Below are 13948 nucleotides of genomic sequence, written 5' to 3'. Positions count from 1 at the left end.
TATACTTAAAACTCAACTAAAATGTAACTCAAGTTAGTTAAACTCAAATTTGAAAAAAAATCACATTATTTAGGAAAAACACATTTAGGTGCTATCTTACTGAAGTTATCAAAGATGTGTAGGAAAAAATAAAGAGAAATACAATTTTTTTTTTGTAAATGATTTTGATTGCATCTTGGGAAGGCAGAGTTTAATGTGAACGCCATTGTTTGTATTCATTATAATTAACGAATTGTTGTGTATTTCTATTTTGTAAATGACACTGGCCATTGATGAATAGATAATAATTATGAGAGCTAAAAACACTGACGGAAATCTCATTATATAAAATGTTAAGTTTATATTTAACTACTGGAAATACTTTGTTTTCTACGTAGTCTGATTGTATAAATCGGATTAAATATGTCCTCATGTCGTCTATTCAATAATACACCATGTGTCTATTATCTAGTTTATACACTTAAAAACACATTAAATAAAAAACTCTTATATCCAAAACTATACAAAAAGTCTGACCTATTAATATTATATCTCTGAACTTACGGCTAGTTTAATTGGCAAAGGCTAAACAAGTTTTAGAAATGATAAAACTAAAGTAGAATGAAATTGCTCATAGTGATTAGGACAAATAAACAATTCATATTTAAAAATAGAATAAAAATTCATATAGAAAATAGAAACGGTACAATTCATATAATAATATTCAATGTGGAGGAAATCAAATGCATTTGAACAATATATTTCACATCGAAACGAAGCCCGTTCAATTCAAAGCAACAAGGAACAAATAAAGATGTGTAACAAACAAAGAAAATAAAGGGCAGCATTAAATAAGAGAGGAAAGAAAAGAAATTGGAAGAAAGTTGCCTGACGGAACCCTCTATTCTGAAAGGAAATGTTTCATTACTGTCTTTAGGACGATTACTCTTTTAAACCCCAACTGCTTTGTAACAGACAGACCATCTTAGATTACATGTGAGCATCATGCATAAATATTTGTAGAAATTTATGTGATCAACATATAAAATTGTGTTTAGTTTTGCAAGGAGGAATCAAGCATTGGTATGTTAAATTTGTATCCAAGAGTTATACATTACTATCTTTGTATGTTCATGAAAGCATTATTCATGAACCACCTATTTTGTTAACAGTGTAGGCATCCTGCGTACTCGTAAAATCTTAATATCATTTCTGGTATAACGTACAAGTATCTCGCAAACTATGTATCGAGTGTATTGCTGGTATAACGTATCTACACGTCTCTCACAAACTGTGTATCGAGTGTATTGCTGATATAACGTATCTACAAGTCTCTCACAAACTATGTATCGAGTGTATTGCTGGTATAACGTATCTACAAGTCTCTCACAAACTGTGTATCGAGTGTATTGCTGGTATAACGTATCTACAAGTCTCTCACAAACTATGTATCGAGTGTATTGCTGATATAACGTATCTACAAGTCTCTCACAAACTGTGTATCGAGTGTATTGCTGGTATAACGTATCTACAAGTCCCTCACAAACTGTGTATCGAGTGTATTGCTGATATAACGTATCTACAAGTCTCTCACAAACTGTGTATCGAGTGTATTGCTGGTATAACGTATCTACAAGTCCCTCACAAACTGTGTATCGAGTGTATTGCTGGTATAACGTATCTACAAGTCTCTCACAAACTGTGTATCGAGTGTATTGCTGGTATAACGTATCTACAAGTCTCTCACAAACTGTGTATCGAGTGTATTGCTGATATAACGTATCTACAAGTCTCTCACAAACTGTGTATCGAGTGTATTGCTGGTATAACGTATCTACAAGTCCCTCACAAACTGTGTATCGAGTGTATTGCTGGTATAACGTATCTACAAGTCTCTCACAAACTGTGTATCGAGTGTATTGCTGGTATAACGTATCTACAAGTCTCTCACAAACTGTGTATCGAGTGTATTTCTGGTGTAACGTATCTACAAGTCTCTCACAAACTGTGTATCGAGTGTATTGCTGGTATAACGTATCTACAAGTCTCTCACAAACCGTGTATCGAGTGTATTTCTGGTGTAACGTATCTACAAGTCTCTCACAAACTGTGTATCGAGTGTATTGCTGGTATAACGTATCTACACTCTCACAAACTGTGTATCGAGTGTATTGCTGGTATATCGTATCTACAAGTCTCTCACAAACTGTGTATCAAGTGTATTTCTGGTGTAACGGATCTACAAGTCCCTCACAAACTGTGTATCGAGTGTATTGCTGGTATAACGTATCTACACTCTCACAAACTGTGTATCGAGTGTATTGCTGGTATATCGTATCTACAAGTCTCTCACAAACTGTGTATCAAGTGTATTTCTGGTGTAACGGATCTACAAGTCCCTCACAAACTGTGTATCGAGTGTATTGCTGGTATAACGTATCTACAAGTCTCTCACAAACTGTGTATCGAGTGTATTTCTGGTGTAACGTATCTACAAGTCTCTCACAAACTGTGTATCGAGTGTATTGCTGGTATAACGTATCTACAAGCCTCTCACAAACTGTGTATCGAGTGTATTGCTGGTATAACGTATCTACACTCTCACAAACTGTGTATCGAGTGTATTGCTGGTATATCGTATCTACAAGTCTCTCACAAACTGTGTATCAAGTGTATTGCTGGTATAACGTATCTACAAGTCTCTCACAAACTGCGTTTCGAGTGTATAACGGATCTACAAGTCCCTCACAAACTGTGTATCGAGTGTATTGCTGGTATAACGTATCTACAAGTCTCTTACAAACTGTGTATCGAGTGTATTGCTGGTATAACGTATCTACAAGTCCCTCACAAACTGCGTATCGAGTGTATTTCTGGTATGGTATAACGTATCTACAAGTCTCTCACAAACTGTGTATCAGTGTATTGCTGGTATAACGTATCTACAAGTCTCTTACAAACTGTGTATCGAGTGTATTGCTGGTATGGTATAACGTATCTACAAGTCTCTCACAAACTGTGTATCGAGTGTATTGCTGGTATAACGTATCTACAAGTCCCTCACAAATTGTGTATCGAGTGTATTGCTTGTATAACGTATCTACAAGTCTCTTACAAACTGTGTATCGAGTGTATTGCTGGTATGGTATAACGTATCTACAAGTCTCTCACAAACTGTGTATCAGTGTATTGCTGGTATAACGTATCTACAAGTCTCTTACAAACTGTGTATCGAGTGTATTGCTGGTATGGTATAACGTATCTACAAGTCTCTCACAAACTGTGTATCGAGTGTATTGCTGGTATAACGTATCTACAAGTCCCTCGCAAATTGTGTATCAGTGTATTGCTGGTATAACGTATCTACAAGTCTCTTAAAAACTGTGTATCGAGTGTATTGCTGGTATGGTATAACGTATCTACAAGTCTCTCACAAACTGTGTATCAGTGTATTGCTGGTATAACGTATCTACAAGTCTCTTACAAACTGTGTATCGAGTGTATTGCTGGTATGGTATAACGTATCTACAAGTCTCTCACAAACTGTGTATCGAGTGTATTGCTGGTATAACGTATCTACAAGTCTCTTACAAACTGTGTATCGAGTGTATTGCTGGTATAACGTATCTACAAGTCCCTCACAAACTGCGTATCGAGTGTATTGCTGGTATGGTATAACGTATCTACAAGTCTCTCACAAACTGTGTATCAGTGTATTGCTGGTATGGTATAACGGATCTACAAGTCCCTCACAAACTGTGTATCGAGTGTATTGCTGGTATAACGTATCTACAAGTCCCTCACAAACTGTGTATCGAGTGTATTGCTGGTATAACGTATCTACAAGTCTCTCACAAACTGTGTATCAGTGTAATGCTGGTATAACGTAACTAAAAGTCCCTCACAAACTGTGTATCGAGTGTATTGCTGGTTTAACGTATCTACATTCTACAAGTCCCTCACAAACTGTGTATCGAGTGTATTGCTGGTATAACGTATCTACAAGTCCCTCACAAACTGTGTATCGAGTGTATTGCTGATATAACGTATCTACAAGTCCCTCACAAACTGTGTATCGAGTGTATTGCTGATATAACATCGTATTTACAAGTCTCTCACAAACTGTGTATCGAGTGTATTGCTGGTATAACGTATCTACATTCTACAAGTCCCTCACAAACTGTGTATCGAGTGTATTGCTGGAATAACGTATCTACAAGTCCCTCACAAACTGTGTATCGAGTGTATTGCTGATATAACATCGTATTTACAAGTCTCTCACAAACTGTGTATCGAGTGTATTGCTCGTATAACGTATCTACAAGTCCCTCACAAACTGTGTATCGAGTGTATTGCTGATATAACATCGTATTTACAAGTCTCTCACAAACTGTGTATCGAGTGTATTGCTCGTATAACGTATATACAAGTCCCTCAAAAAATGTGTATCGAGTGTATTGCTGATATAACATTGTATTTACAAGTCTCTCACAAACTGTGTATCGAGTCTATTGATGGTATAACGTATCTACCAACAAGTATCTCACAAACTGTGTATCGAGTGTATTGCTGGTATAACGTATCTACAAATCTCTCACAAACTGTGTGTCGAGTGTATTGCTGGTATAACGTATCTACAAGTATCTCACAAACTGTGTATCGAGTGTATAGCTGGTATAACGTATCTACAAGTATCTCACAAACTGTGTATCGAGTGTATAGCTGGTATAACGTATCTACAAGTATCTCACAAACTGCGCATCGAGTGTATTGCTGGTATTACGTATCTACAAGGCCCTCACAAACTGTTTATCTAGTGTATTGCTAGTATAACGTATCTACAAGTCCCTCACAAACTGTGTATCGAGTATATTGATAGTATAACGTATCAACAAGTCCCTCACAAACTGTGTATCGAGTGTATTGCTGGTATAACGTATCTACAAGTCTCTCACAAACTGTGTATCGAGTGTATTGCTGGTATAACGTATCTACAAGTCCCTCACAAACTGCGTTTGTAGTGTATTGCTGGTATAACGTATCTACAAGTATCTCACAAACTGTGTATCGGGTGTATTGCTGGTATAACGTATCTACAAGTCTCTCCCAAACTGTATATCGAGTGTATTGCTGGTATAACGTATCAACAAGTCTCTCGCAAATTGTGTATCGAGTGTATTGCTGGTATAACGTATCTACAAGTCCCTCACAAATTGTGTATCGAGTGTATTGCTGGTATAACGTATCTACAAGTCCCTCACAAACTGTGTATCGAGTGTATTGCTGATATAACGTATCTACAAGTCTCTCACAAACTGTGTATCGAGTGTATTGCTGGTATAACGTATCTACAAGTCCCTCACAAACTGTGTATCGAGTGTATTGCTGGTATAACGTATCTACAAGTCTCTCACAAACTGTGTATCGAGTGTATTGCTGGTATAACGTATCTACAAGTCTCTCACAAACTGTGTATCGAGTGTATTGCTGATATAACGTATCTACAAGTCTCTCACAAACTGTGTATCGAGTGTATTGCTGGTATAACGTATCTACAAGTCCCTCACAAACTGTGTATCGAGTGTATTGCTGGTATAACGTATCTAAAAGTCTCTCACAGACTGTGAATCGAGTGTATTGCTGGTATAACGTATCTACAAGTCTCTCACAAACTGTGTATCGAGTGTATTGCTGGTATAACGTATCTACAAGTCTCTCACAAACTGTGTATCGAGTGTATTGCTGATATAACGTATCTACAAGTCTCTCACAAACTGTGTATCGAGTGTATTGCTGGTATAACGTATCTACAAGTCCCTCACAAACTGTGTATCGAGTGTATTGCTGGTATAACGTATCTAAAAGTCTCTCACAGACTGTGAATCGAGTGTATTGCTGGTATAACGTATCTACAAGTCTCTCACAAACTGTGTATCGAGTGTATTTCTGGTGTAACGTATCTACAAGTCTCTCACAAACTGTGTATCGAGTGTATTGCTGGTATAACGTATCTACAAGTCTCTCACAAACTGTGTATCGAGTGTATTTCTGGTGTAACGTATCTACAAGTCTCTCACAAACTGTGTATCGAGTGTATTGCTGGTATAACGTATCTACACTCTCACAAACTGTGTATCGAGTGTATTGCTGGTATATCGTATCTACAAGTCTCTCACAAACTGTGTATCAAGTGTATTTCTGGTGTAACGGATCTACAAGTCCCTCACAAACTGTGTATCGAGTGTATTGCTGGTATAACGTATCTACAAGTCTCTCACAAACTGTGTATCGAGTGTATTTCTGGTGTAACGTATCTACAAGTCTCTCACAAACTGTGTATCGAGTGTATTGCTGGTATAACGTATCTACAAGCCTCTCACAAACTGTGTATCGAGTGTATTGCTGGTATAACGTATCTACACTCTCACAAACTGTGTATCGAGTGTATTGCTGGTATATCGTATCTACAAGTCTCTCACAAACTGTGTATCAAGTGTATTGCTGGTATAACGTATCTACAAGTCTCTCACAAACTGCGTTTCGAGTGTATAACGGATCTACAAGTCCCTCACAAACTGTGTACCGTATCGAGTGTATTGCTGGTATAACGTATCTACAAGTCTCTTACAAACTGTGTATCGAGTGTATTGCTGGTATAACGTATCTACAAGTCCCTCACAAACTGCGTATCGAGTGTATTTCTGGTATGGTATAACGTATCTACAAGTCTCTCACAAACTGTGTATCAGTGTATTGCTGGTATAACGTATCTACAAGTCTCTTACAAACTGTGTATCGAGTGTATTGCTGGTATGGTATAACGTATCTACAAGTCTCTCACAAACTGTGTATCGAGTGTATTGCTGGTATAACGTATCTACAAGTCCCTCACAAATTGTGTATCGAGTGTATTGCTTGTATAACGTATCTACAAGTCTCTTACAAACTGTGTATCGAGTGTATTGCTGGTATGGTATAACGTATCTACAAGTCTCTCACAAACTGTGTATCAGTGTATTGCTGGTATAACGTATCTACAAGTCTCTTACAAACTGTGTATCGAGTGTATTGCTGGTATGGTATAACGTATCTACAAGTCTCTCACAAACTGTGTATCGAGTGTATTGCTGGTATAACGTATCTACAAGTCCCTCGCAAATTGTGTATCAGTGTATTGCTGGTATAACGTATCTACAAGTCTCTTAAAAACTGTGTATCGAGTGTATTGCTGGTATGGTATAACGTATCTACAAGTCTCTCACAAACTGTGTATCAGTGTATTGCTGGTATAACGTATCTACAAGTCTCTTACAAACTGTGTATCGAGTGTATTGCTGGTATGGTATAACGTATCTACAAGTCTCTCACAAACTGTGTATCGAGTGTATTGCTGGTATAACGTATCTACAAGTCTCTTACAAACTGTGTATCGAGTGTATTGCTGGTATAACGTATCTACAAGTCCCTCACAAACTGCGTATCGAGTGTATTGCTGGTATGGTATAACGTATCTACAAGTCTCTCACAAACTGTGTATCAGTGTATTGCTGGTATGGTATAACGGATCTACAAGTCCCTCACAAACTGTGTATCGAGTGTATTGCTGGTATAACGTATCTACAAGTCCCTCACAAACTGCGTATCGAGTGTATTGCTGGTATAACGTATCTACAAGTCTCTCACAAACTGTGTATCAGTGTAATGCTGGTATAACGTAACTACAAGTCCCTCACAAACTGTGTATCGAGTGTATTGCTGGTATAACGTATCTACATTCTACAAGTCCCTCACAAACTGTGTATCGAGTTTATTGCTGGAATAACGTATCTACAAGTCTCTCACAAACTGTGTATCAGTGTATTGCTTGTATGGTATAACGGATCTACAAGTCCCTCACAAACTGTGTATCGAGTGTATTGCTGGTATAACGTATCTACAAGTCCCTCACAAACTGTGTATCGAGTGTATTGCTGATATAACGTATCTACAAGTCCCTCACAAACTGTGTATCGAGTGTATTGCTGATATAACATCGTATTTACAAGTCTCTCACAAACTGTGTATCGAGTGTATTGCTGGTATAATGTATCTACATTCTACAAGTCCCTCACAAACTGTGTATCGAGTGTATTGCTGGAATAACGTATCTACAAGTCCCTCACAAACTGTGTATCGAGTGTATTGCTGATATAACATCGTATTTACAAGTCTCTCACAAACTGTGTATCGAGTGTATTGCTCGTATAACGTATCTACAAGTCCCTCACAAACTGTGTATCGAGTGTATTGCTGATATAACATCGTATTTACAAGTCTCTCACAAACTGTGTATCGAGTGTATTGCTCGTATAACGTATATACAAGTCCCTCAAAAAATGTGTATCGAGTGTATTGCTGATATAACATTGTATTTACAAGTCTCTCACAAACTGTGTATCGAGTCTATTGATGGTATAACGTATCTACCAACAAGTATCTCACAAACTGTGTATCGAGTGTATTGCTGGTATAACGTATCTACAAATCTCTCACAAACTGTGTGTCGAGTGTATTGCTGGTATAACGTATCTACAAGTATCTCACAAACTGTGTATCGAGTGTATAGCTGGTATAACGTATCTACAAGTATCTCACAAACTGTGTATCGAGTGTATAGCTGGTATAACGTATCTACAAGTATCTCACAAACTGTGCATCGAGTGTATAGCTGGTATAACGTTTTTACAAGTCTCTCACAAACTGTGTATCGTGTGTATTGCTGGTATACCGTATTTACAAGTCTCTCACAAACTGTGTATCGAGTGTATTGCTGGTGTAACGTATCTAATAGTCCCTCACAAACTGTGTATCGAGTGTATTGCTGGTTTAACGTATCTACCTACAAGTCCCTCACAAACTGTGTATCGAGTGTATTGCTGATATAACGTATCTACAAGTCCCTCACAAACTGCGTATCGAGTGTATTGCTGGTATGGTATAACGTATCTACAAGTTTCTCACAAACTGTGATGCACAAGATACACAGTTTGTGAGGGACTTGTAGATACGTTATACCAGCAATATACTCGATACACAGATTGTGAGAGACTTGTAGATACGTTATACTAGCAATACACTAGATACACAGTTTGTGAGGGACTTGTAGATACGTATTGCTGGTATAACGTATCTACAAGTCTCTCACAAACTGCGTATCGAGTATATTGCTGGTATAACGTATCTACAAGTCCCTCACAAATTGTGTATCGAGTGTATTGCTGGTATAACGTATCTAAAAGTCCCTCACAAACTGCGTATCGAGTATATTGCTGGTATAACGTATCTTCAAGTCCCTCACAAACTGTGTATCTAGTGTATTGCTAGTATAACGTATCTACAAGTCTCTCACAAACTGTGTATCGAGTGTATTGCTGGTATAACGTATCTACAAGTCCCTCACAAACTGTGTATCGAGTATATTGCTGGTATAACGTATCTACAAGTCCCTCACAAACTGTGTATCTAGTGTATTGCTAGTATAACGTATCTACAAGTCTCTCACAAACTGTGTATCGAGTATATTGCTGGTATAACGTATCTACAAGTCCCTCACAAACTGTGTATCTAGTGTATTGCTGGTATAACGTATCTAAAAGTCCCTCACAAACTGTGTATCGAGTATATTGCTGGTATAACGTATCTACAAGTCCCTCACAAACTGTGTATCTAGTGTATTGCTGGTATAACGTATCTACAAGTCCCTCACAAACTGCGCATCGAGTGTATTGCTGGTATTACGTATCTACAAGTCCCTCACAAACTGTTTATCTAGTGTATTGCTAGTATAACGTATCTACAAGTCTCTCACAAACTGTGTATCGGGTGTATTGCTGGTATAACGTATCTACAAGTCTCTCCCAAACTGTATATCGAGTGTATTGCTGGTATAACGTATCAACAAGTCTCTCGCAAATTGTGTATCGAGTGTATTGCTGGTATAACGCATCTACAAGTCCCTCACAAATTTTGTATCGAGTGTATTGCTGGTATAACGTATCTACAAGTCCCTCGCAAATTGTGTATCAAGTGTATTGCTGGTATAACGTATCTACAAGTCCTTCACAAATTGTGTATCGAGTGTATTGCTGGTATAACGTATCTACAAGTCTCTCACAAACTGTGTATTGAGTGTATTGCTGGTATAACATATCTACAAGTCCCTCGCAAATTGTGTATCGAGTGTATTGCTGGTATAACGTATCTACAAGTCCCTCACAAATTGTGTATCGAGTGTATTGCTGGTATAACGTATCTACAAGTCCCTAACAAATTGTGTATCGAGTGTATTGCTGGTATAACGTATCTACAAGTCCCTCACAAATTGTGAATCGAGTGTATTGCTGGTATAACGTATCTACAAGTCTCTCACAAACTGTGTATTGAGTGTATTGCTGGTATAACGTATCTACAAGTCCCTCACAGACTGTGTATTGAGTGTATTGCTGGTATAACGTATCTACATGTCCCTCACAAACTGTGTATCGGGTGTATTGCTGGTATAACGTATCTACAAGTCCCTCACAGACTGTGTATCGAGTGTAGCATGTGGAGGGCCTTTAGTCATATGACCTCACTCAGACACGCACATTGGTATTGACAAGCAAACTACCCACAACACGCCATGCTGGGTGTTCTGTGTGCTGCTATAGGGTATGACGAGCTGTTGGGAAATGCTATGGATATTATCTTGTAATAGGTAATATATTTGCAGTTTAAATATGTCAAAGTACTGTTGAATGATTTGCATACAATTTTTCTCAATTTCTTTGATAATCATATATGATTTTGTTTATATTTCAATAATTTATATGCAATTATCACACTGGTATCACAGAATAGTTAGTGAGACATTATTTATACAGGATTACTTTTTTTTCTTTGAATGCAATTTTTTTAAATCCCATTCAATGCGAGTCATTGTAGCACTTATAACTCGTATAACTATATATATATATCAATAGACAAACAAGTACATTCAAACAGCCTCAATATAGTTATTACTGTACCATCATCGCTAATAAAGAATTTTCATAGCCATTGCCTGGTATCCTTGTATCAATTAATATATTATTATGTTAAGGGTATAATTATAACAGTGCTATAATTAAGATATATCTTCAGTTTATTGCAATTTAGAAGTTAGAGTATGAAATAGAAAGCGGTATTTTACAGCACCTTACTCTGTTGATGGCTCTGTTAAAATAAGTTATTTTTTAGCGAATTTCCCCTATAGGGAATAAGCTATTACCGTAGTACTCATGGTAAGACCTGGTTCCGGGACCGATTTACTTTTTCGTTTTGAGGTCCCTAGAGACCAAAACACCATCCGTTCAAATTCATATATATATTTTTATTTATATGTGTGTCCGTTAGCGCGATAACTCGAAAAAAATCATCCGATTTTGATTAAATTTGGCACAAACGTGTAAACCTATGTTTATTTAAACGAGTTCGCGAACCAGCATGATCGGGCTATGGGAACAGGGGTTTATGGGGGGTTTTATGGGGTAAAAATTGCTTTTTCCCATCTTTCCAAACCATTTTGTAGAGATTAAAAAAAAATAATTTAGTATGTTGAAGCGTTATTATGCGCCTAATGGTTACTGAGAAAATTCCAAAAATCTGTAGAATTAAAATTCCCATGTCATTCGTATGGAGAATAAGTAAACTTTTGTAGTTTGCTTGTTTATGAATATATGTTGATCAAATTTGGAAAATGCATTCATTTTATACTAAACTATTACATTTTACAAAAAAATACCTTTTTACCCTCCCTGTTGCAGCAAACCTAAATACTCGTTAAACTAAGTGTTATTTCATTAGGGAATTAATGTGATATTATTAAGGAGACATTTTAGTGTAAATCTGGTCTGGCAAATGGAAATCACTTAGTCTGCAGGTTTGCTGCGGCGGGGTGTTTAAATTTTAAACCTGTTTACAACCTCTAACGTTGAAACGTAGTATCAACTGCACGGAGACATCTTTAGTTGAAGCTGATACTAAATAGTTAAAAATCTTAGTTTTCTGTGAAAAAGTAAGCTCTTTATTGTATTTGACAAGAAAAGATTAATAATTAGCAAAATAATTACCGTAAATTGCCTATGATAAAGTACACTAAAGTATTACTCATAGAGAGACATTTTCAAATTTTACCAGAGGATTTACAAATATCACAATTTATTCCTCACCAAAAAGAGTCACTTTTTTGCCTTCAAGTTTGTTTGGACTGTTTAATAATACAGTCAACGATAATACTGTACTTGTAACAAAGCGTTTTCTTGTACGATTTTACATTTCGACTTAATCTTATGGTCTGTTCAATAGGAAAAAGTAATCAAAGTTCTAAAAATTAAATACTTAAACATTATCTGCAAATTGTGATGCAAAATTGGCTATTTAACCGTCGAGTCAAATGTGAGTTCGTCATCGTATTTTTGATAGAACATATTATATCATAGCATATTATGCTTCGCGAATTCTTCTTTTTAGTGAATTTCCCATATTGTAAATAAGCTATTGCCGTAGGTCTCATGATAAGACCTACCATGAGGACCCGGTGACGATTTTATTTTCGTTTTAATGTCTCCAGAGGCCAAAAACACCATCCGTTCAAATATACTTTGTCTGGTGTAAAATCTGACCCTCGTATGGTGGATATTTCAGTTAAAAGTATTAAAGTATTATGTATAAAGTATATTTTGTTACGGGAAAATCCAAAAACTGTAAATTTAAAATTCCCATGTAGGTAAGTCTTGTGGAGGATAAGTAAACTTTTGTAGTTCGCTTGTTTGCTGATAAATTTTGATCAAATTCGGCAAATTTGTTTATTTTAGTCAAACTGAACAAACCACAAAAACACACCTTGATATCTTCCCTGTAGCAGCAAACCTAATTGCTTGTTCAACCCAATGTTATTCAAAAATAGGGTTATACATTTGACATGTATAAGGAATATTTAAGTGAAATTCCAACCAGTATGAAAATTCGCTTAGTCTGCAGGTTTGTTGTGGCGAAGGTATTTATTATTGACCTTTTATTACAGTCAACTGCAAAGTTAGGAATTAAATTAATTTATTAGACTAGGCTATATTTGTTTTTTTTTACGTTTTGCAATCTATGAAACCCCCTTTCATGTGGAGAAAAGTTGTTAATAATTTAGTTTTCTTCTCAATTTATCAAAATGAAAATTACACGTAGAAATCAGCTTATAACAGCTTTTTCCAGTTATATGGATAAGCTGTGAAGTTAAAATTGTAATCAATTAGTATATAGTCATTACCCTTCACAAAAGGTTATTGATAACCAAGAGACGGCAAATGTCAACTCCAATAACGTGTTTTAAGTTTTTAAGCATTTTTGCAAAGGCAAAGTTCCAAACTGTAATATCGATTTAATTATAAGCCTTTTGTTGACTAGCAGCAATAGCTCATTTCATAAGCTCAAGCTTAGTTAATTTCATCTGGCCACAGACTTCCTCGTGCTTGAGGAATGATTTAGTTGGTGTATGAGTAATTACGGTAAATTACCTCATCTCACAGATCCTTCCCAGAATCCAGCTTGTTGTTTAATAAAAGTTCTCTGTAGAAGTTACATTTCACGGAATATAATCATTCGCGTGTGAACACTAACTAATATGACTAACTAACTACTGACTGATATAGGTAACTAATGTGTGACTAAGATCACAGAAAACATACTACTATAACCAAACTATAAAATATACTAAAACATATAAACATACTACTATAAGGTTATAGTAGTATGTTTTCTGTGCTAAGATGAATAGGCCTATCCACTTTATATTGACCAGCTGTAGCCAATTTCACAAATAAAACATAGTGAAATGAGCCATTCGCAGAATTGTAAAATTTAAATTCTATTTCCCCCTTAGTTATAAAACTAGCTGTGTACCCGTTCTACGCACGGGGAT

General features: G+C 36.4%; 1 protein-coding gene across 1 annotated transcript in view; it reads left to right on the top strand.

Moving 5' to 3' along the window:
* The window catches only part of LOC128984919 (proprotein convertase subtilisin/kexin type 5-like), a 57977-nt gene that overhangs the window by 25434 nt on the left and 18595 nt on the right, over positions 1 to 13948 (top strand). Inside the window, exons 3-12 of the mRNA XM_054404289.1 lie at positions 1232 to 2855; positions 3512 to 3646; positions 3935 to 4123; positions 4519 to 4755; positions 5029 to 5571; positions 5896 to 6581; positions 7363 to 7474; positions 7836 to 8057; positions 8453 to 8689; positions 9819 to 10310. Coding sequence (XP_054260264.1) covers positions 1232 to 2855; positions 3512 to 3646; positions 3935 to 4123; positions 4519 to 4755; positions 5029 to 5571; positions 5896 to 6581; positions 7363 to 7474; positions 7836 to 8057; positions 8453 to 8689; positions 9819 to 10310 — 4477 coding nt within the window. The remainder of the gene's footprint in view (positions 1 to 1231; positions 2856 to 3511; positions 3647 to 3934; positions 4124 to 4518; positions 4756 to 5028; positions 5572 to 5895; positions 6582 to 7362; positions 7475 to 7835; positions 8058 to 8452; positions 8690 to 9818; positions 10311 to 13948) is intronic.

This window comes from Macrosteles quadrilineatus, unplaced genomic scaffold (assembly GCF_028750875.1).
Source record: "Macrosteles quadrilineatus isolate MER2022 unplaced genomic scaffold, UCM_ALF_1.0 Scaffold_2__2_contigs__length_208266976, whole genome shotgun sequence".
Classification (NCBI taxonomy): Eukaryota; Metazoa; Arthropoda; class Insecta; order Hemiptera; family Cicadellidae; genus Macrosteles; species Macrosteles quadrilineatus.
This window is presented reverse-complemented; position numbering and strand designations above follow the sequence as displayed.